The 22,152-nt window shown below is 31.4% G+C and overlaps 1 protein-coding gene across 1 annotated transcript in view; it reads right to left on the bottom strand.

The window, feature by feature from the left end:
• LOC145287988 (proteasome subunit alpha type-1-like) overlaps positions 1 to 22,103 on the bottom strand; it is a 32,976-nt gene extending 10,873 nt beyond the window's left edge. The window contains exons 1-7 of the mRNA XM_080135985.1: positions 21,948 to 22,103; positions 15,823 to 15,867; positions 15,535 to 15,636; positions 14,069 to 14,172; positions 9,251 to 9,339; positions 4,113 to 4,183; positions 721 to 850 (exon numbers count right to left, since the gene is read on the bottom strand). Of these exons, the coding sequence (XP_079992111.1) occupies positions 721 to 850; positions 4,113 to 4,183; positions 9,251 to 9,339; positions 14,069 to 14,172; positions 15,535 to 15,636; positions 15,823 to 15,867; positions 21,948 to 21,950 (544 nt within the window). The 5' untranslated portion in view covers positions 21,951 to 22,103. The remainder of the gene's footprint in view (positions 1 to 720; positions 851 to 4,112; positions 4,184 to 9,250; positions 9,340 to 14,068; positions 14,173 to 15,534; positions 15,637 to 15,822; positions 15,868 to 21,947) is intronic.
• Positions 22,104 to 22,152: the final 49 nt, after the last annotated feature.

The following is a 22,152-nucleotide window of genomic DNA, read 5'->3' on the forward strand; positions in this document are numbered from 1 at the left end:
ATTCTTTAGTTAAGGAAAAAAAGTGTTACAGATATAGATTTTAAGTGTATGCACATGTTTATACAAAATTATAAGCAAACGATTTTTTAATCAGATATATCAATGGCTAATTAAAGATACATTTTAATTATTTGTTGTGCCTCGTTGTGTATCTAATGTTGTATATTTAAAAAGTTGATCCATTCATGGTTACTTGCATCAGCTATCACCTTGGTAGAGTTGAACTGACTTCCTTTAAAGCAAATACAGCATCTTTTGCAGTCTGATCAATAGGGTTGATACCAGTTATGTTGTATGTAATCAACTTACTTTGTACACACACAAACCAGGTTTTCCTTGGTCTTCCATGCACTCATGTGTCAGCGGTATTCATGCATGTTATCAAGTTGATGCAAACCACCAGAAAGGTATCCAAAATCACAATAATACCAAGCTTCTGATAGAGGATGGCTAAATGGATTTTTCTTATAGTTTGCTGTTACATGTCCATTTGATCATGATCATTATGCTGAAGACATTGCAAAGCAGAAGCATTTCAGACCCCATGTCTCACTGCCATGCAAAAGGGCAGGCCAAACAACTATTATGGCGAATCTCAAAGAATGTGATAACTACATTATAATTATTTAAAAATTGGGTTATTATTTCACAAGTGGTAGAGAAAAAAGTCATACAATAGTTTTTAAAACTATAAAGAGAATACAAATAAAAGGTACTTACAGTCAGGAAATTTATCCAGATTTTTCTCAAGAGAAGTACGAGCAGATTGAGACCTTGCACCAATAGCCATACATTTGCAATCATAATAGTTTGCTGAAGGACATGTTTGGTAAATATGAGGCCCCATATCCTAGAAAAAGAAAAGTTATTTAACACAACTTGAAAAACAGTGTTTTTATTTTATTTTATTTTATTAGTGTGACAACAACAAGGTACAGAAATTTTGTGAATTGCAAATTGCATTCCATTTTTAAGAATTCTTTTCATTGTCATAAATTTCCAACCAGAGTCATCAGATCAGGTGATTGTAAATATTCATCTGCTTTCATGTTACATTTTGACTTAAAGTTTCGACAGAATATTAATTTCTTATGCAGAGTTTATGAGCTGAACATTTCATGTATTAAAAATTATCAAGATGGTTTCAATAATAATAAAAAATAAAAAAAAATGAAAACTGATATTTGTTGCACTGAAGAAACATAATTGAATAAATTTTATATTCCACTTTTTGGATGGGATACTTTAAAACCTAAATATTTCCAACTTTATCCTGTCCCATGTATCTAAGGCATATTCTCACAATGCTCTGCACTCAAATCTTATCTTGATTTTATGAACATTCTATAATAGCCATATACCAAGCAATGCATTCTTTGCTGAACTCTAACATTCACATCAGATTATTTCAAATGCTTTATACTTATTTTCATATCAGTCATAGATCTTACAACATGTATAAAGAAAAATTAATTCTTTAATTATTTAATAAAAGCTATACAACAAAATACAACTACTCATCTGAAAGAATAATATAAGAAATAACTGCTAGTAGTGAGTAAAAGCTTATGCTGAATCTGAAGCAGAAGAAACATTAAAATTTAAAATAAATGATGAGACACAATCATTAGATATTAGTATGGACTTGCACAGACTTTGATGTATTTGCTGAGGTCAATGTCCTGGTGATGCAAAAAGACATACTGAGCTTCGACCTACTACTTAGACAGGGTACACATTGTCTTGGATTCTGTAGAACTTATTCCTCAATTTAAAAAAAAACTCTTAGTAGAATAAATAAGTCTTGCCTATTTTTTTTTATATAATAGAGAGCCTTCAAAAAATGCCAACTTCCTGCATTTTATTTGGTTCTCAGTTATCCTAAACTGTTGTTTTAAATCTTCCATTCCCATATTCCACTCTGATCTCATAGATTTATTCTACATCCCAATTAGCTCCTGCTCCTATTTAGAAATTGATCCAGAAAACAGTGGGCAGTCTATACATAGAAGAGGGCTGAGAGGGCTTTACTAACCAATATTTTTAATTTTTCTATTTTTTGTAAATATCGTCCCGCTCCACTGATCTTATATACTTTTCCTTTTTAAATGAAGTAACCCATGAAGTGAATGCAGTATTTTGCTGAGAGTCACTAGTGTAGTTCAGAACTGAAAAAAAAAAAGTATGACCTCTTCCTCCTACACACACCAAACGATTAGGGTTTCTTGTCTAAAGCAACAAGTGAACTTTTGTAGAAACATGGTTATCAGTGTACTCATATTTTGTTTAAAGAAAATTGCTTGTTCTTTTTTAATGGATGGCATCACCTTTTTATTATGTCAGCATCTGGCATCTTCCTCATGTCTTCAACATGTTTTAATGATGTCATCCATAGTGTATGCAGTATTACAGCAAATACATATAATTCAAGTACAAAATAATAAAAATGCTTTAAGAATGTCAAATTCTGTCAAAATTGCTCCAAAAATAGAAAAATGGTGAATAAATTAATGAAGTTCTTATTATAAATGGGTTTGTGATTTTAAGAAATTTTTTCATAAAATGATGTCAATTTTTAACCCAAAATTTCAGTTTAAATTTCTTATGAGTTTTGAACCACTAGGGATATTTGTAGAATTCAAACAGTTTTTAACTATTTGTAAAATTCCTTATAATTAATGATTTTTTAATAATGGCCTCAAATTTAAAAAAAAAAAAAAAAAAATCAATTGTGTCTACAGAACAAAATTCATCAAAAATCGGCTCATCAAGAAATTGAAAGAAAAATATAAAAGGTGAGAGGACAGCAAGATCCAGACACGGCAATGTAGGCAAAAGATAAGACTGTTAGAGTGGGGAGTGTGAAAAAAAAAACAAAAAAAAAAACTGAACAATTATCTTTGCCACTATTTATACAAGATGTTGCAAGAGTCCAGAGAACCACCTAATGAAAAAAACCCCCAAAAAACTTCAAAATGAAACAGTCAAGCTAAGGATGCTTCAATTCTTTTTAAAATCAATTACCAACCACAAAAAGTCTCGTGTTATGAAAAACAAGTTCTTTTAAACTATGATCTTTGAGTATGTTTCCAGCAAAGGCTCCATCATGCCACCTTCTCATCTTCAAAAAGGGACTCAAATTCAATTCACATGCTGTTCACTATTGTTAACTACTGGAGGGGGGGGGTAGCTATATGAAGGCCACATGTATAGTAGCAAGATGCATTTCCGTGTCACATTTCCAGAGAAACACAAAAGTGGCTGTCTAAAAACTGACAACTTCACCAACCCTAACATGCTTACCCCCACCCAACCACACCTGCCTGATTGCAACCACATGGACTATTATGTGTGAAGTCCAGTTGAGAAAGACACCAATTGTGCTGCAAGCAATACCAAGGACTAGTTGATTGCCAGAATCAAACTGATGTCTCCAAGGACACTGAAGGCTGCATGCTCCATGTTCAGGTCCTGCCTGGAGACCATGGTGTGAAGGCTCAAGGTGACTTTTTTGAGAGAGTTGTATTCAAATAAGGATCCTCTAAAAGATACTCTGAATTTTGAGAATACATCAATTGTTAACTATGACGTTTTTTTCTTTTCCAAGTCTCTGACACCCTGTAGACACAATCTTGGTTCTTAATGTAATCAAGATTTATTGTTATGTTGGGTATTTTTTATTGGAAAACAATATTCAAAATTGAAAGAAGGTACTAAGTAATACAGATTTTATAACACACAACTAAATTATATGGCATGAATTATAAGAAGCCTTTTTTTGGTCATATTTACAACTCAAGACACAATGTTTATGGTTTTTATAGGAGGAGGGCAAATTATTAGTTACTTTTTTTTCAACTCTTGCACATTTCACAAATAATTGGTTATTAGAAAAAACACATTCTTTAAAATGCAATACCTTTTGAAAATGATTCTATCGATACATGTTGAAAGTTGATCATAATAGTGAAGTTCAATTTAAAATCATAGTTATTGGTCTAATCTAGCAAAATATTTTTAAAATATAAAAAAAAAATTACAATAATATTAAAAAAAAGTCTTTATCAAAATTTAAATTGCAAAAATACAGGAAAAAGTATTTTATTACTTACATCATATCCTGCAACCAATAAACCAACACCAAATGGTCTTCGGCCATATCGCTGTGTAGGGATTTGAGATTCTTAAAAGTTAAGGACAAAGTGTTTGTTTTTTTCAAGATAAAAATGTATTTCACAAAGTTCAATCCAAATATTGTCAAGTGTTCATAGTAGTTGACAAAGTAATAAAAAGCCTTCATAATTAATTTAAATCATTGGAAAAAGTAAGAAACTTTACATTTAAAATTTCTTACCTTTTCTGTTAACAGAAAATAATTTCTTTAAAAAAAATCTATTATCTCAAATTAATTTTTTCTACTTTTATACAAAACAATTATACAAAGAGAAAATACTTAATATCTTTTGAAAAATATATTAGTTTTTCTGCAGGCATTAATATGTAGAATATTTGTTTAAAATACAATTTTTACTTTATTAATTAACTATTCTTTTTTTAAGAAACAAATTTTGACTTAACGTCATGATTAGTTACAAAAGTGATTAAAATAAACTTATGTCTTTAATGTATTTGGTTTGTTTTCAGTTAAAAAATGGCAAAGTGCTTTTGCTACGATTGCCCTCTTCGACTGAAATAGCCACATTTTATTTGTATATTTCTCTTCTAGCAATAACAGTGACACTTTTTTTTTTATTAAAATATGTACTGGTACATAATGACCGATAGATCATCATGTGATATCCAAGGAAGAGAGGAGGAGTGACAAAAGCTTCCATTCTCATATGCTTAAGAGAAATGCTAAAACAAAACCCATAACATCCTCTGCTATAAAATATATCAAAATAAGCATGAAGGAACATTCAAAGAGTGCAAAATAATGTCCTCATAGAAATTTTACCAGCATATCAACCAGTTTGGGTTACCTAATACCAAAGAGATTGTTTGGTTTAATTTGTGCTATAATTTTCTTAGCAAAGTGATTTTCTTTTTATTTGCATATTTCCTCTCACATGATCTTGCCATTTGCTTTTTCTTTATTTTCTTATTTGAATACTTTCTTTTATTTTATTAACATGCACTGCTGGGCACTTGCCACATTTGTCGTACAATTGCATAAAGCCTTGGAAAAAGGTATTTCTGCTTATGTCTTTATTACATTACAATTTATTCAACTGAATTTCTTTTTTATCCTAATCTCATGGATAAAATTATTTGACTGGACAGATTGGACATATCTTCTGCAGATCCTCAGGCTAGGAAACTATAGTACTGAAACTTTACTTACTATTTATCTATTACTGAGCATTTAAATCCAGACAAACTTGAAGTGCTTTATCTAAACATTTTTGCTACTGTTGCTGACGTTATCGAGGGTTGTTCTGAGTTTGAACCTGCCATTAAACTACTAAAATCTGTTTACAACAAGCCTCTCAATGTTATCCACGCAGCACGTCTACTTTCAACACATCTACAACGGGACAATGAGTTCTTACCTCATCTTGCTGCTGACTTGCTTCAAAGATGTTACTGTTGCTACTTACAGAGATTAATCTGTCCGTGATTCCTTTATATGTGACTGTGCGAAGCCATATGTCTTTCAAACTAGACCTACTGCCGCTACTACTCTAACTCAAAATGATTCTACTAATGCTGTCACTGCTACTATGATTAAAAATGTACTCCCTGACTCTGGTGACTGTCGTATGGAGTTTGATTCTACACTGCCCTTCTTACTCACGGCAGATGCTACAATTGTGGAGGGAAATATCACCTTAAGGATGATCGTTGGCATTGTCCTGCTTGCGATAAAATATGCAAAAATTGTGGCAAACTCGGTCATTTTGTTAAAGTTTGCCATTCTACAAAACCGACACCTTCATGTTCTACTTCATCTGTTATAGTAGCCCGTGCTGTTGATAATTCTCCTATTACTAAAATGGTAAAATTAAAAGGTAAACCATTTACTGCCCTTCTAGACACAGGCAGCTCCGATAATTTTATTAGTGCTAGTCTCATTAAAACCTTGAACCTGTCTACTTGGAAACGGGACTCTAATTTCTATGGCATCATCCACTCTTTCCCTCAAACTATCTGAATATTGCACTGAGAATATTATATTCAACGGTTTTGAGGATAAAGACTTCACAATATTCCCTAATTCATGTACGGATATTATACTCTGAATACCCTTTTTAAAACTGCACTGGAGTATTACTATTTCTTTTGGCGGGTCGCAGGATAGTCTAAAAGTCTGCGCTCTTACTAAAATCAATTGTGCTCCTGTTAAATTATTCAGAAATTTGACCCCTAATTACAAACCCATTGCTACTAAGTCTTACTATTACCGTGTTGAGAATGCTCAGTTCATTGAAAAAGAAACTCTTAAATTACTTGAGAATGATGTAATTGAATCAAGTTATTCTCTATGGAGTGCTCAAGTTGTTGTAACTTCATCTAATTGAAAATACTTAAGAAACGATTGGTAGTCAATTTCTCTTGGACTATTAACCGTTTCACTTTGCTTGATCCATACCCCTTGCCACGAATTGAAGATCTTATAAATCAAATAGTCCAGTATCGTATCTCTAGTATAATTAACCTGTCTAAAATATACTATCAGATTAAAATTTGCCCCTCAGATTGCCCCTATACAGCCTTTCAAGTTGGAAATCATCTGTATCAATTTAAACAAATACCCATGGGTGTCACAAACAGGATTCTGCATTTCAACGATAACAGATTGTCTGGAACTTTTTCTTATATGACGACATAACAATTTGCGGTAGCACCCAAGAGGAACACAAAATAAAATTGGAGTGTTTCTTAAAGGCTGCCTCGACATACAACCTTAAAATAAACCAGGAAAAGTCAAAGTTTTCAAATTTTTTCTATAAACGTACTTGGATATAAAATTTGTAATGGAACTCTCCAACCTGATCCCGAGTGTTTGAGACCTCTTGCAAATGCCTCTCCCTTCCAACGCAAAATTGTTAAAAAGGTGTCTTGGTATGTTTGCCTACTATGCAAAATGGATACCTAATTACTCATCCAAAATTCACCCACTAGTTGAAAATAAATGATTCCTAATGCCTTTCATGGTTGTAAACTTTTTCGAAAAGTTCAAGAAAGACATTGCTGAATCTTCTGTAAAGATTATCGATGATGAATTGCCGTTTGTTATTGAAACCGATACCTCAGAAAAAGTTATCGGAGGCACTCTATTACAAGCTAGGAGACTTGTAGCATTCTTTTCCTGGTTGTTAAACCCCTCTGAAATGTGACTTCATATAGTCGAAAAAGAAGCGTATGCCGTAATAGAATGTGTTCGTAAATGGGAAGACCTCATTACTGGGAAACGTTTCACATTTATTATGGATCAGCAAACCGTATCTTTTATGCTTAAACCTGCTAATCGCGGAAAAATTAAAAACGATAAAATTATACAGTGGAAAAATGGAACTTCTTGCTTTTTCATATGATAGAAAACACCGTCTTGGGAATAAAAATGTTATCGCAACCATGTGGTACTGCTTTTTCTTCCTTGGAACTAAAATCAATTCATAATTCTTTAATACATCCTGGAGTACAATGCTTTTGGTATTTTCTAAGGTCACAAAATATGTCATATTCAATCGATGAAGTCCAGCGTGTAACTTTTGAATATTCTACTTGTACCAAAATAAAACCACAATTTCTTAATTCCCCTAATCATATTCTTTCTGTTCTACTGCTTTGTTTCAACGTCTTTTGTTGATTACAAAGGACCTCTTCTGGTATCCTTGTCAGGTTGTCGTTACATACTTACTGCTGTCAACGAATATAATCGATTTCCTTTCACTTTCCCTTGTCATGATTTCTCTTCTCAAACTGAGATACAGTGTCTGATTATTTTCTCTATCTTCGGACATCCCCATTTATCCATTCCAATCAGGGAACTTCATTTATGTTGGGAGAATTCAAGCAATTTCTGCTACAACTTGGGATTGGATCCAGTAACACTACTGCTTATAACTCAATGTGAGCGCTAGAATGGAATTATATGGAACACTATCTTATTAGCTTTGAAATCTCAACGGTTACCCATTAACGCTTGGCAGGATGTTCTACAGGATGTCTTGCATGCTATTCACTCTCTACTATGCCACTAATGCCACTCCTCTCACAAATGCATGATCAACTTTGAAAAGTGCTCTTCCACTGAGACTGTATTGTCTTTGTGAACCTGGAAAAGTGTTATTAAAACGATTTGGTAGCAAGAGCAAGTATGGCCCTATTGAGGTAGTTGAACTCCTCGAAGCCAACCCTACATATGTGAAAATTCAACATCATGTAGGTCGGGAGGATTTGGTAGCATCGAGACATTTGGCCTGTTTTCCACGATCTCAGGATCCTGGTGAAAATCCATGGCCCGATTGACCTCAGCATTCTGCTGGGAACGTGAACCCAGAAAATTTGCCGTCTTCACCTGGTGCAAGTCCCGAGATTCATATTTCCACAAAAATCTGAGACTTGACTCTTCCAGTGGTGAGCTGCCTTTGTGCCAGAGTAGCAGGACTCTTAAACCAGTCCAGTGGCTGGATTTATAAACTTTCTAATAATAATCTGTTTCAAGTGGGGAAGAGTGTTAAAATTTTCTTATAATAACTTTCTTATTAAAGTGACTTTCTCTTTATTTGCATATCTCCTTTCATGTGATCTTACTGTTTACTTTTTCTTTGTTTTCTTATTTGAATACTTTCTCCTTTTTATTTTATTAACATGCATTCCTGCCCACTTGCCGCATTTGCTGTAAAATTCAATTGAATAAAGCTTTGGAAAAAGGTCTTTCTGCTTGCGTCTTCATTACATTGCAATTTGATAAATGTTACACATTTTTAGGGTTTTTTTTTTCCAACTATATTTTATTGGATAGTTTTATTGCTTTTAAGAACTATGATATTGTTATGGTCTACTTTGTGGAAAAGGCCTTCTTTGCACTTTAGTAGGTATGAGGGTGAGATGGTTTTGTTTGAAATGTGTTTAATTCTAACATTTATAAAATGGGTTTTAATTAGCAACAAAGTTTTGTTTTGCTAAAATTGTTAGCAAATAACTAAATGAACAGAATTTTACTGTAATCAATAGTAAAATATGGATGAAAAGTAGATGGAGGCTGACACTTGATTGTTTAAAAGAAATAAAAAAAGGATACTGTTTCCAATCATGGCAACTAGTCGAGATACTGGTAATGGTTGATCATATGCATAGCGAGAATTTAAGCATTCAGTTCGCATAAAATTGCTAAAAAAAGAAATACAAGAAAATAATTAAAATTAAGAATCATTTAAAAGTGAATTACGTAACAAAAACCAATGCAAAACACAAAATGTACAAACTGAAAAATTATGAAAAATATAACAGAAAAAAAATCTTAAGTTTCTTTCATTTTTCTTTTCTTTACTCAAAAATATTGGTTTATTTTATGAAGAAATAATGCAATTTACATGGTCCGTTATTTTTATATTTATTTATTTTTACAAAATTCCAATTATTTTAAATTTGCATGAAATTATTAATATTTAATTATATATTTGACATTTATCATTTACATCTTTTGAAGAACATTTGCAAAAGATGTAAAAGATGAATCTTAAATGTACATAAAATTCAAGTCCCTTGAATTTTATAGCAGCTTGAATGCTTCCATGGATTTAAAATGAAACTTACTGTTAAAGACTATTCTTATTTTAGTTAATTTATATTTTATTTCTGTCACCAAATCACAATTTCCAGGATGAATTCACTTTAGGGTTGTTTTTTTTTCACCAATGCAATGCAACCAGAGAACATCTAAGTTACAATAAATGGAGTAGTGCCAAGATTATAACAATTTAAAAGTTGTCTGCTAGCATTTTTTCTGAAGGGACTCAAAAGATTCATTTCTAATTCCAGTCCTTTTATAATTCTCATTCATTTATACTTTATGCCAACACAATCTTGTGTATTTATGTTGTTGTAAAGTTTATTGACTTTTCTTAAAGCATCATAATCGACTTTTCAAAAAGAAAATTTTTAATTTAATAAAAGTCTTATTCTAATGAATAACTAACTTAAAAATCAAGACAATGGACCGAAGAGTGCTTTTTAAACAGTTGTTCAAAATAACATCATGAATTATTCCCCTTATTTTTTTATCATTAATGTCTTCTCAAATGTCGAGAATCAATCAGGAAATTTTTTGACCCAAAACAATATAAATGATAATTCAATATATTCTGGCATTCATTTTTTCTATTACCTACATATTTTTTTACTTATTTAAACACAAAAGTAGAATATATAAAAAATTGTGTATTTCCTCTATATATAATGTTCAAATAAAAATTGCAAATCAAAAGATTTCCATTTGAAAACACAGATAATGAAATTGAACAAAAATAAACTAAAGTTACCTGAAACATTGTAACATTTAGATGTAAAAAAAAAAGTGTTTTAAAATAGGATTCAAACATGTACAAATTTATTCTAACCAAATTAAGGCCCCAAATTTACCTTTACAAAAAACAGAATAATCAATTAGAAACCTTAACATTCAAATAGTTATTTGCAGCTGAAAACATGTCATGATTAAATTTATTTTTAGATAAATAGAATAAAAAACTAATAATTTTATAACTGAATAAAATATTTCTAATAGTATTAAAATAGTATTCAGCCTTAAATATTTTCAGAAAAACAAAATTACCTTTTAGAAAAATTAGCATGCATAAAAACCTCTGAGATTTATATACCTATTTTTACCTTAAATTAAAAATAAACGTTAATGGATGCATAAACGACGTGAATAATTTAAGCCAATTGTTATCACTTTTTTCATTGTATCTGAAATTCAAAATTCCAGTACGAAAAGGTGAATTATTGAAATATCATTTCATCAAGAATCAAGCATCAAATTTGCTTATATTAAAAAAACAAAAGTCCATGAGTGTGAATTAGAATGATTGTTTATTAAATAAAATGCGAGGTAAAGTTCATACCATGTCATAAGAATCCATTGAAATCTCTTGTTTAATTTGAGTCTTTTTATGTAGTCACCCTTAGTGAAAGACTTGTTCTAGTTCTAGTGCACATTTCATCGGATTAATTGCACCAACATCTGCACAGCTTCAAATTCAAAGTCATTCTAAAGAGAATGGTAACAAGTTCACAATTGTCACTTCTTAATTCACCTTTCACATAGTCAAACCATAAAAAATTTCTAATGAACTATATTCATTAATAATAAGATGTTTGTCCACACACACGTCTTAGCCATTCTTTCCAAGTGAATTCAGCCATTCTCATGTATTCTAACAATTATGCCTTTTGAAAAGTAAAACTTTGGCAATATCTTTCTTTCAAAGACAACATATACATAGTGATAATTTTGTTTTGTTTCCCAGACATAGTACCATAGTAAATCATTTGTTTTTGTTTCCAATTTTAACTCCTTTTGTTGAAAATGTTAATGAGGCCTGGTTTGTATTTTGTGTGTGATGCTTCAATATTATGTGTTTTTTTTTAACTTTGATAATATAACTCATCAAATTTTCCCTGTTATCACCAGGAAATCTTTGCTCTGTCCTGCCATAGAGGTTCATATAATGATAGCATCAGTTTAATTGAATATACCAGTGTTAGTTAAGTAAAATAAAATCTATATTTTTTTTAAACAAAATGTCATTTTTTGCAGCTTGCATGCTCACCTAGCATAAAGCATACAGCACAGCACAGCACAATGTGAAGGCCAGTTGTTGAATTAAGACAACACTTCTTGGACAAATTGACAGAGTTGGTTGGAACTCATGTTGTCTGTGTGGTATTTAAATGTATTTAGTGCAGAATCAGTCAGAATACAACACCCAACCTGGTTTTGCTCAAATGACATCATTAACATTAAAATGCCACCTGGCTGCTCAAATGCCATTTAAAAATGTATATTCAACAAGATTTAATTTCTCCTCCGCAGTAAACAAATAAGTTTTTCATGGTTATATGTGTTAAAATTTTGATGCTTCAAGTTAAAGATTCCAACAGCAGACAGAAAATCAAAATTTTAGAGTACTTGTACAGTTTAATCAAGACATTAAAAAATGAAAATATTGAAAAAAAGTTTAAATTGTATGTATCTGTTATGGAATGAAGTTCTCTGAAAAAAGTTTCACTTAAATTCATCAAGTTTTTATTTTACAGCGAAAAAACAATTTGTTATGATACGGAGCAAAAGGTTTGATTTTTAGGAAGAAAAGCTAGTATTAAAGATGGGGAGGGAGTGTTGGCGCTTTACATGGAGTTATCTCCCGCGTCGTTCCTAAAATTCAAACAAAAATTTAAAACAAATCCAAGATGTCTGCCTTCAACGTGCTCTCATAAAAACGTTTTTCTGCTGAAAAAAAAAAAAAAAAAAAAAAAAACTACTCGATCAAATTAAGTGAAATTTTTTTTCAGAGATCTTCAGTTCAAAATGGATACATACAATATAACTTTTTTTTCGATATTTTCATTTTTTAATGTCTTGATTAAACTGTACAAGTACCATTTTAGGATATCAAAATTTTGATTTGATTAATCACCTCCTTCCTCCTCTTTTGTCATAAGTTGAATAAAATATCACCCAAGCTGAATGGTTGGTAATTATACAAGCAAGTCACCTGCGAGTATTTATCAGCTTTGTTCTTTGAGAATTCTTAACAACTTGATTCCTGTGATCATGATTTAACATTATCTCCTTGTAAAGAAATCTAAAATAAAGTTTATTATAAACAAACTTACTCATCAGTTTTACTTCCCCTTCTTCCTTGTATCAGTCGATCAGTTCATGTTCATTTGTCATCATTTTTTATTATTTAGGTTTAAGGCCAGTGCTCTTCAAATTCTTATTGATGCAGTTCGTCTATTTTTTCTGTGAGCGACCTTGAGGATAGGAGCCAGGGATGACTATGCTCTCAATTTTTCTAGGCCATATACTATGATTAATGCGTTAAAGGTTACACTACCAATACAGCTTGGTCCACCAAAGAACCTCCTCGATACTGGCTAAACCCAGTCTAGACCTCAATGAATATATATGGTCTGTCAGAGAGATTCGAGACCCAAATCTAAGGGATAATTGCATGGTAACTACAGCTAATCTGGCTATATCCTCAGATGTAACAGGCCATGTCTCGCGAGCACAGAGAACACTCCTTACACAGGAATTGTAGAAGTAACCTCCATTGTGCGGGGAGATACCACAACATGTAAAGATAGGAAGAAGCTCTTTAAACCTTTTCCATGCTAACCTCTCCTAGCAGTCATGACGTCATACCCCCTCCCTCCAGTGAGATCACCAAGGTAGCAGAACTAACTGACATCTTTATGTTGTTCTCCATCTGACTGGTTTCTGTGGGCATGAAATCCAGGCAACACTTGCATCTGAAGCTGGGATCACCTATGAGTTAATCCTTCTTGTACCTAATGTTTACATGACGTGCATTGTATGGAGTTACAATCAATACCTTTACGACAGTCTCCACACAAATGTTTACTCTTTTTAATGGGCTTCGGAGTATCATGTTGTTTTTCCCATATTCACACAGGGACCTTTAACCGTGATCGCCTTTTTTTTTTTTAAAGTCAGTTATGAGCTTATCAACGGTTTAGGCAATGATGACTAAGTCATCTGCATAGAGAATCTCTTATGAGAAACTAGTGCCAAACTCACATGATTGCGCTTCCATGACAAACACTTTCTAATTTACTGTTTATTTTAATGTGTTACATATCTGTTATATAGAAATTATTTTTATTTAATCAAATTTTAATCAAATCTAATTGGAATAGAAATTATGCTAAATACAAATTAAAAACTCCCACATGGAGTTAATTTAAAAAATTTTGTGATGTGAATTATATATTTTAACCTAGAAAGTTGTCTACATAAATTACATGATTTTTATGATACTGAAAATACTGCCAATAATAGTAGAGAATGAATATTTCAATTATTTACCTGAGGAGACGAGCATCTGCTGTGAGTCCAGCAATTGAAATCCCAACATGATCATCAATTGGAATTATCTTTTTCTGATGAGCAGACAGTTCTGATGGAGCTCTCTAAAAATGGAGAAAAGGTTAATTAAACGGGCAAAAATAAAAGATGCACAGGCGATATAAAAAAATAATAATTAACAACCATTCCAGATATTGGTGATTGGGACAGCACAATATTTCTTTTTGTTTTAAATAACTTTAAGTTACATACTTTTTGATATGCTTGTTAAAAGTTGGGTAATAATCATAGAAATGATAAAATGTTTGATTTAAAGAAAAAAAATTTTATTAAAAAAAAAAGAAAATATTAAAAAGTATGGCAATAATTGAAAATTCAGATGATACTTTTGAAACTAGCATTTTTGGTTCTTCCCAACTCATTGGTTGGTTTCAAGTTATATTGGAGAAATTTGTAAATCAAATAAGTTCTTGCAGATCCAAGAGAAAAATAATGATGAAAATGTGTATATCTTCATGTCGAAATAAAAACTTAAAATCTTCATGTTCACTCTTTTTTGTCTTTAACTATTATTCTATCTTTGATACAAATCTGTTTCCAACACATCGATAACCACAGCTAAAACGTCTATCTTCATTGACAAATTATTGAAGTTAGTGATAAATATCCCCACCTTCTTTTTTTTTTTTTAATTTAAATTGCATACATTTTCAGAATTTATTTTTAAGTAAAAAGATGGTTTATTATTGTCTACATTAACATCTTCAACCGTCATCTTAATGAAATTTAACATTTTTATAATTTCTTCAGATTGAAATCGGTTTTAATAGTTTTTTTTTTCCGCAGGGTATTTTTTTGAGAGTTTAGAACAACAGAAGTCATCGTTTTATTCAACAAGAACCAAAATAATCTGCCTGTAGCAAATAGTTAAGATTTTGTACGAATAGAAAACTTTTATCACCTTGTTTAAAGTGTCTATATTGTACGGCACTGTTAGTACATCATATGTTATATGCATTTTGTTTTGAGAATTTTTTTTCTTAGAAAAGAATTTTGAAATCACCATTTAATTTTTAAAGTTTTGAGAATATTTTTGTATTTTGAAGACTATTTTTATCTGATGCAATATAAAACTTTCATCATTTCACTTAACGATGATATATTTTCAGTATTACCATCTCAGTATAGTGTAGACAGAATATATACAGCTCTTAAAAGATCAGAACCATTCCTTCAAAGTTATATCAATTCAAAATTTTTTCCTAAAATCATTTAAAAATTCATTTATAATCACCATAGGAAATCACTTGATCAAAAGTCTTAAAATGTTGTTAACCTCCAAATAAAATTTTAAAATCTTACACTAGATGAGTCAGATGGCATTTATATATGGTCAGTATCATACAGAATATAAAGTTTCTAATTTATATCAAATTAGAGGATCAAATAATTTAAAAATAATATACCTTCAAGGCAACTAAGATGGCATGAGTTTTCGATTTCAATCCGACAGTTGCTGAACCTTGTTTTACAGCTTCCATCGCATATTCAATTTGATGAATTCGTCCCTGAGAGAAATAAAATTATCTGGATTTATATTTTGGTAAAGAATTTTAAAAATAATTTTAAGCATTATCACATATTATTGTAAATCAAGAAATATAAATATAAGAATGATATGCATATAAATAATGATCCATTTCCATATTCCAGTGTAAAAGTGAAATATGAAAAGGATTCTAAATTATAATTACCTGAGGACTCCATACAGTAACATCATTGTCATACTGATTCCGAAACTAGAATAAATAAATAAAAAAAAAAGTAAATAGTTTTTATTTTAAGAAAATAGAATTAAAAAAATTTAAACATACAAAAATAAAAATTGCAGATCATTTAAATTCTATGATAAACTTATTCAAGATGTTAAAAAGCTAATTATCAAAAATAATGAACATTTGTCATATCTTAAAAAAAAAAAAAAAAAAAAAAAAAAATTTAGCTAATTAGTAACTTTCACAAAATATGGGGAAATTTGGAGATGTTGTACATATTTCCGGACTACTGTTCTCATCTGGAGTGTTATTTTTATAACGTTTAAATGTTGTATATTATTAATGAATATTATTTTTCTTAATTTTCTATCCATTTTCATACTTTGCTCACGTTCGATTGCAGATGATGTGTACTAACACATGATCTGCAATCGAACATGTATATAAAATAGATACGAGATAAGGATGGAAAGCAAAGAAGAGAGAAACAACGCAACAAAAAATACAACATTGGGAATAAAGATACCAAAACCAAAAAGATACTAAAAACACTAACACGTATAAAAATGAAATCATTCCATACCATGAAAGCCTCACATATTTTATTACTAACATTAAACAAATGTTATTTGATTGAAATAAGTATCTATACTTATTTCATACTTATTTGTAGAGAACAAAATAATGTGGATTCATAAAAAAAAAGTAGATTCACTCCCTCAATTTCAACACGGTTAAGAAAATACTTTCAGACTTGAACATTGAACAAAAATATACCATAAACATTTATTTTTATTAGAAATAGAAATTCATTGTTAGAAAATCCAAGAAATTTTTTTGTGTCATGGCAATAATTATATAACCAAATCAAGGTGGTATAATTTAACTATCTTTTTTGGTATCCAGTTTATGGCAACTTCTGTCCAGTTACGTAAGCAGCATAACCAATCACTGTCAGAAGACAAATTTCAATGAAAGCATGAAATTCAATAAATCAAGAAAAACTTTCTAAAAATGACTTTCAACATATGTCAACGTGAAATCTTTTCTTTTCCCGATGTTAATAAAGTCTTTCTAAATAGAAAGCTATTCTTAACATGGAGAACAAGGCAGAGATGCCGTATTTTGAATTAATCATCTGACATCTTCCGGCTGCTTACGTAACCTACCAGAAGATGCAGACATGAAGTTGCTGGAGACTGGGTTGTAAACTGGATAAGTACTTTTGTTTGTTTTCATTAACACTTATAACTTTCTAATCAAAATCTGTCATTTAGACCAATTCAAGAATGTGTGTGGCCAAACAGTAAAAAAAGCTGATATCAAAATGAATTTCCCAATCGAGATTTAAGTACTGTAATGATTCTCAAAGGCTGCTTATGTAAATTGTATTACAATATTTTTTTACTAATACAAATATGGTTAACACATCATGTAATATTTATTATAAACAGATGAAATTGTTTATGGTAAAGCTGTCAGAGAAATGCAGAAAATGTTACCTTTGTTAAGAACGTAGACAGCTGAAGCTGTGAAGGTGATTAGCCAAAAATGTCTCCATATTAATAAGGTTTCAAAACAAAATAACATATGTAAGCAACCAACAAAAAATAGATAAATTGAATAAAGACTCATCAAAATCATATTGATTTATCAAATACATTGCTATTGATGCCAAACTGAAAATCTGACAACTATATATATATATATATATATATATATATATTAAAATAAAAAAATATAATCACATGCATTTCTATTGCATTGTGGTTAATATTTAGAAAATTCATTAAAAATACAGAATAATTTAAGAATTTAATGAAGATTTCAGAACTTTGATGAAAAATTATATGCAAACAATAAATGGCAGACAAATATTTGGAAAATCCAACCCTTTTGCAGTTTTCCGATTTGTATCCATTTTTGAATAAAAAATATCACCCACCTTCTATTTTGGTAATATTGCAACCTAAATTATCTGCTTCCACTCTGCATTTGCAATCTTCTTATCCACCTCACAAAAAAAAAGCACTAGAATTCTTATACTAACTATTGTTCCAGGTGGCAACAGACCCCCACCAAAAAAAGACCAAAAGAATACTGTTTATTTTTTTTTTAATTTATCGACCTTGATCTATCATTTGCAGTATTCCTTGCTTCACAAGAAAAAAAAAAAAGGGAAAAATAAAACAAACATAGCCAATTTTGGTTCACATGTACAAGCAGTACCTCCTCCTACATTTATATATATAATTTTAAAAAAGTCTAAACGGCTTAAAAAAGACTAAATTCACAAAATTATGCCTAAAAACATCAAGTGGTTCTAAAATGGATGATTGATTTCTTAGAATGGTACATTAGAAACCGAGCATACCCAACAAATATTTAAATATTTTTTTTTGCATTTTTCTTTTTTTGATAATCTAGTAGATTGTAGATTATTGTCCATTCAATAAAAATCCGCTGAAAAAAAAAAAAAAAAAAAAAAAAAAAAAGATGAAAATAAAAAAAATATGGAGAGGTGCATATTTTATTTTTTTCTTTGTGAAAGTATATTTTTACCTTTTTAGCATTTATATCAAAATAAGTAAAAATAATTGAATGGCATTATTTACGAAAGTTTATTTTCATTTTTGTTTCGCTCATTTCAGGTTATAGCTTAGCTTAAGTGATACAAGGTGCCTTCAATAAGTTTCCAGATTTCTTTTTTTTTTTTTGTACAGGGATTTAAAATTGTTGTAGACTTTTGAAAATTTGGTATGTTATTGCTTATAAGATGACTGATCAATTTTTATGATTTCACATTCGAATAAACAGCTACGGCATTTCAAAAATGCAACCTGGACATGAGGACACTAGAAGAACAATAGACTGCTTTTGGACTATCTGGCATGAACCGAGCATCAGTTTCTGAGTGGTATAAGAGATTCAAGGAAGGCAGGGAGTCTGTGAGGAATGATGAGAGGTCTGGAAGGAGTAAAGAAGTCAGAATACCAGAATTAATTGGCCAAATAAAGAATTTCATGGATAAGGACTGTCGTGTGTCTATAAAGACAATAAGTGCACAGTTTGATGTTAGTGTGGAAACTGTACACACAATTATTTGTGAGGAACTGAAGATGCGGAAGATGCACTAGTCCACAACTCCATCCTTATCACAGAATATTTGACAAAGATAGGCATCAAGACAGTTCTTCACTCTCCCTATAGTTCAGGCCTTATTGCTTGTGACTTTTGATTATTCCCTAAGCTCAAGGAAAACCTTAGAGGCTGTCATTATAAGACAGTTGAAGAGATGAAAGAGGCTGTGACAAGGGTCATTGACATGCTCACACAAGAGGACTTCCATGGGGCTTTCCAGAAGTTGTTGGAATGATGCATTGCAGCCAGAGGAGATTACTTCGAAGGAGATTAGAGTTTCATGTATGTACTATCAATAAAAGTGCCCATACGAAAAAAAGTCTGGAAACTTATTTAACACACCTCGTATTTCTTGTAAAAAGAATATTAATTCAACATATACGTTGGAACATGAATTGTCACAAACAATATTTTGTGTCATTTTATTATATAGATTTTCTTGGTTTAAGGTTTTGTGTGTGTATGTGATGATAAATTTAACAGAATATACCATTCATATATTTTTGTAATAATAATGTCTGTATTGGCTTGCATTTGCATTGGAGTCTGCCTGTAACGCCGAAAGGGGGACCTTGATAAATGAGCAAACCAAAGTTGTCTTATTACCCGCCCAGGCCTGCACTTGGAGAGATCTCTCCAGCTTTGCTGTATTTAGTATATAAATAACACAGGGAGTCAGCAGTTACCCGTTTTAGGCTTAACACCCATTGGCATAGAGCTGAGTGCAGGGGTTTGCTCCTGATAGTGAGAAGAATTTCTAGAGCCTACTAGCAGTCACTGCCTGCTATAGCTCGAGCAGTCCTCTGGCAATAAGGTCCTACAACACCATAACTTGCTTGCTCCATTAGGTGTGTGAAGATTAGATAGAAGACTTACTGAAAAACCTAGCACTAAGTAAACATATAAAGGAAAAAGAAATGAAACCATCAACCTTGTAGGTGGCAACTTGGAATGTTAGAACTATGCGTTCTGGCCTCTCCGGCAACCTTCAACAAATTGATAATCCTAGAAAAATAGCAATCATCGACCGTGAGCTAACCAAAAGGAACGTTGGCATTGCTGTCCTTCAAGAGACACGTTTAGTCAACAGTGACAATGTCAAGAAGTTTTACACATTCTTCTGGCAAGGCCTGGAATCATATGAGCACCGGATTTACGGAGTTGGCTTTGCAGTGCACAACTGCATTCTGTCGTCAGTGGTACCTCCTTCCCAAGGAACTGAGTGCATCCCATCACTGCGCCTTGTCACCTCCTTGGATCCAACACACATGCCCTCACGCTTTGCTCTCCCGCCAACGTCAAAGATGTTTTCTATGAGGAGCTCGATGCAAGGATCAGACTAATCTCAGAAAATTAAAATGTGCTCCTACTTGGAGACTTCAACGCCCGGGTGGGTGCAGACCACAACTAATAGCCACACTGCATTTGACACTTTGGCATTAGCAAGCTTAATGAGAATGGCCAGTGGCTACTGGAGCTGGAGCTCTGGTGCCTACAGAAACCTGTGCATTTACCAACAGCTTTGCCACCGTTACACAACAGAATGTTCTGGAGACATTCCAGATCCAAGCATTGGCACCAGCTGGATTTTGTCATCACCCAGAGATCCACGCTGAACCAAGTGCTTTGCTTTTCACACGCAGTTACCAGTGCCGACTGCGACACTGACCATTCCCTGGTCAGCAGCAAGGTGCGTCTTCATCCTCGACTAATCACTTCAAGCAGAATCGTCACCCCCGTATTGACACATGCCCCGGCAAAAATAGTATAAATTCCAATCGGTACGAAAAATGATCCAGTAGATTTATTTTTAAGTAATTATGGTTTAAATAAAAATAAGTTATTTGTATAATTATATTCTAAAATATGTTAGTTTAAAAATGGGGTAAATTTATACAAACACCGTGACAGCGAATTAACCCTAACCCTAAACCCTAACCCTGTCACGGTGTTTGTATAATAATACCAAAAATGGTCGACCCTTAATTTGTCAATTTCAATTTTCAAGACTTATTTCCCTTGTTTGTCACACAGAATTAGTCGCATAACTCTTACATATTAAAACATATGAAATAATTCGATAAATTTCAATTTTACTTGTAATTATTTTTCTACTTGATTAGTTTCCGTAAAATTTGGAATTTGTACTAATTTCGCCATGACACGTAAGTACGTAATAATATTTTCCCCCAAAATGTTTTGGTTTAAAAGATCACTAATGTAAACAAACACGCGGGTTTTTTTTTTTTTTTTTTCAATTTTCTACATGTTTGAAGGTAAAACCAATTCAAAACGACTAAAACGTAAATTTCTAGAGATAGATGTAAATCTAAAAAAATATATTTAAAATGCCATCAAATTTGCTAAGTTTGTTTTGTTTTTTGTTTTTTTTTTTTATCGATTTACAAATTATGATGCTTATGCAGTAAGGGTTACTTGCCATTTTTTAAAAAAATTTTTTTAGTATTTTCAAATTTACCAAATCAACTTTCTAATCCAAGTGTGAAAAGTGGTTGGTAGGAAACTTCAGAAACTCCAATATTTGCCAATTTTTAACTTTAAATAAAACTGAAATAAATGGTTTTTCTTTAAAGTAGATGGGGTTTCTTTAATATAAAATAATTTTTATTCTTTTCAATAATTTAATCAAACAATAGACTCTATTTTAAATAAATTTCTTTGTTGTTAAAAAACAATTTATTAAGTAACGAAATCCTGTCTTAAAATAGAATTAATGTTTATAAACAAATGTCAAGTATTATGGTTCGTGTGTGCTTCTAGACACGATGACAATCGAAATACTTTATTTTTAATAACAAAACTGCTTGAAAGGGGGGATATTTAATTACACAGAAATTTTGATTTTACAAGTGTTCAACAATTATGACAGGGCAGATTAAAATGAAATTAATAGACATAAAAATGCTTTCTTTCGCAGAGAAGAAAGCTTGTGGTAAACTTACCATGATGAAAAAAAACCCAAAAATGTGATAAATTTACTTTCCACAAAGTGAATTAAAGTGAGCCGGTTATAATAAATCTAAAGAAGGTAAATGACTAAGGGAAATGTGTTTAGTCTTTTTTTTAATTCTTTTTCGTAACTTTAACAGAAGAGTTCCGAGACATCGGCACCGAGTTGTCTGCTCTTTTTCGTTTTTATATTGTTTC

Source organism: Euprymna scolopes, chromosome 11 (genome assembly GCF_053919585.1).
Source record: "Euprymna scolopes isolate OS-2025 chromosome 11, ASM5391958v1, whole genome shotgun sequence".
Lineage (NCBI taxonomy): Eukaryota > Metazoa > Mollusca > Cephalopoda > Sepiida > Sepiolidae > Euprymna > Euprymna scolopes.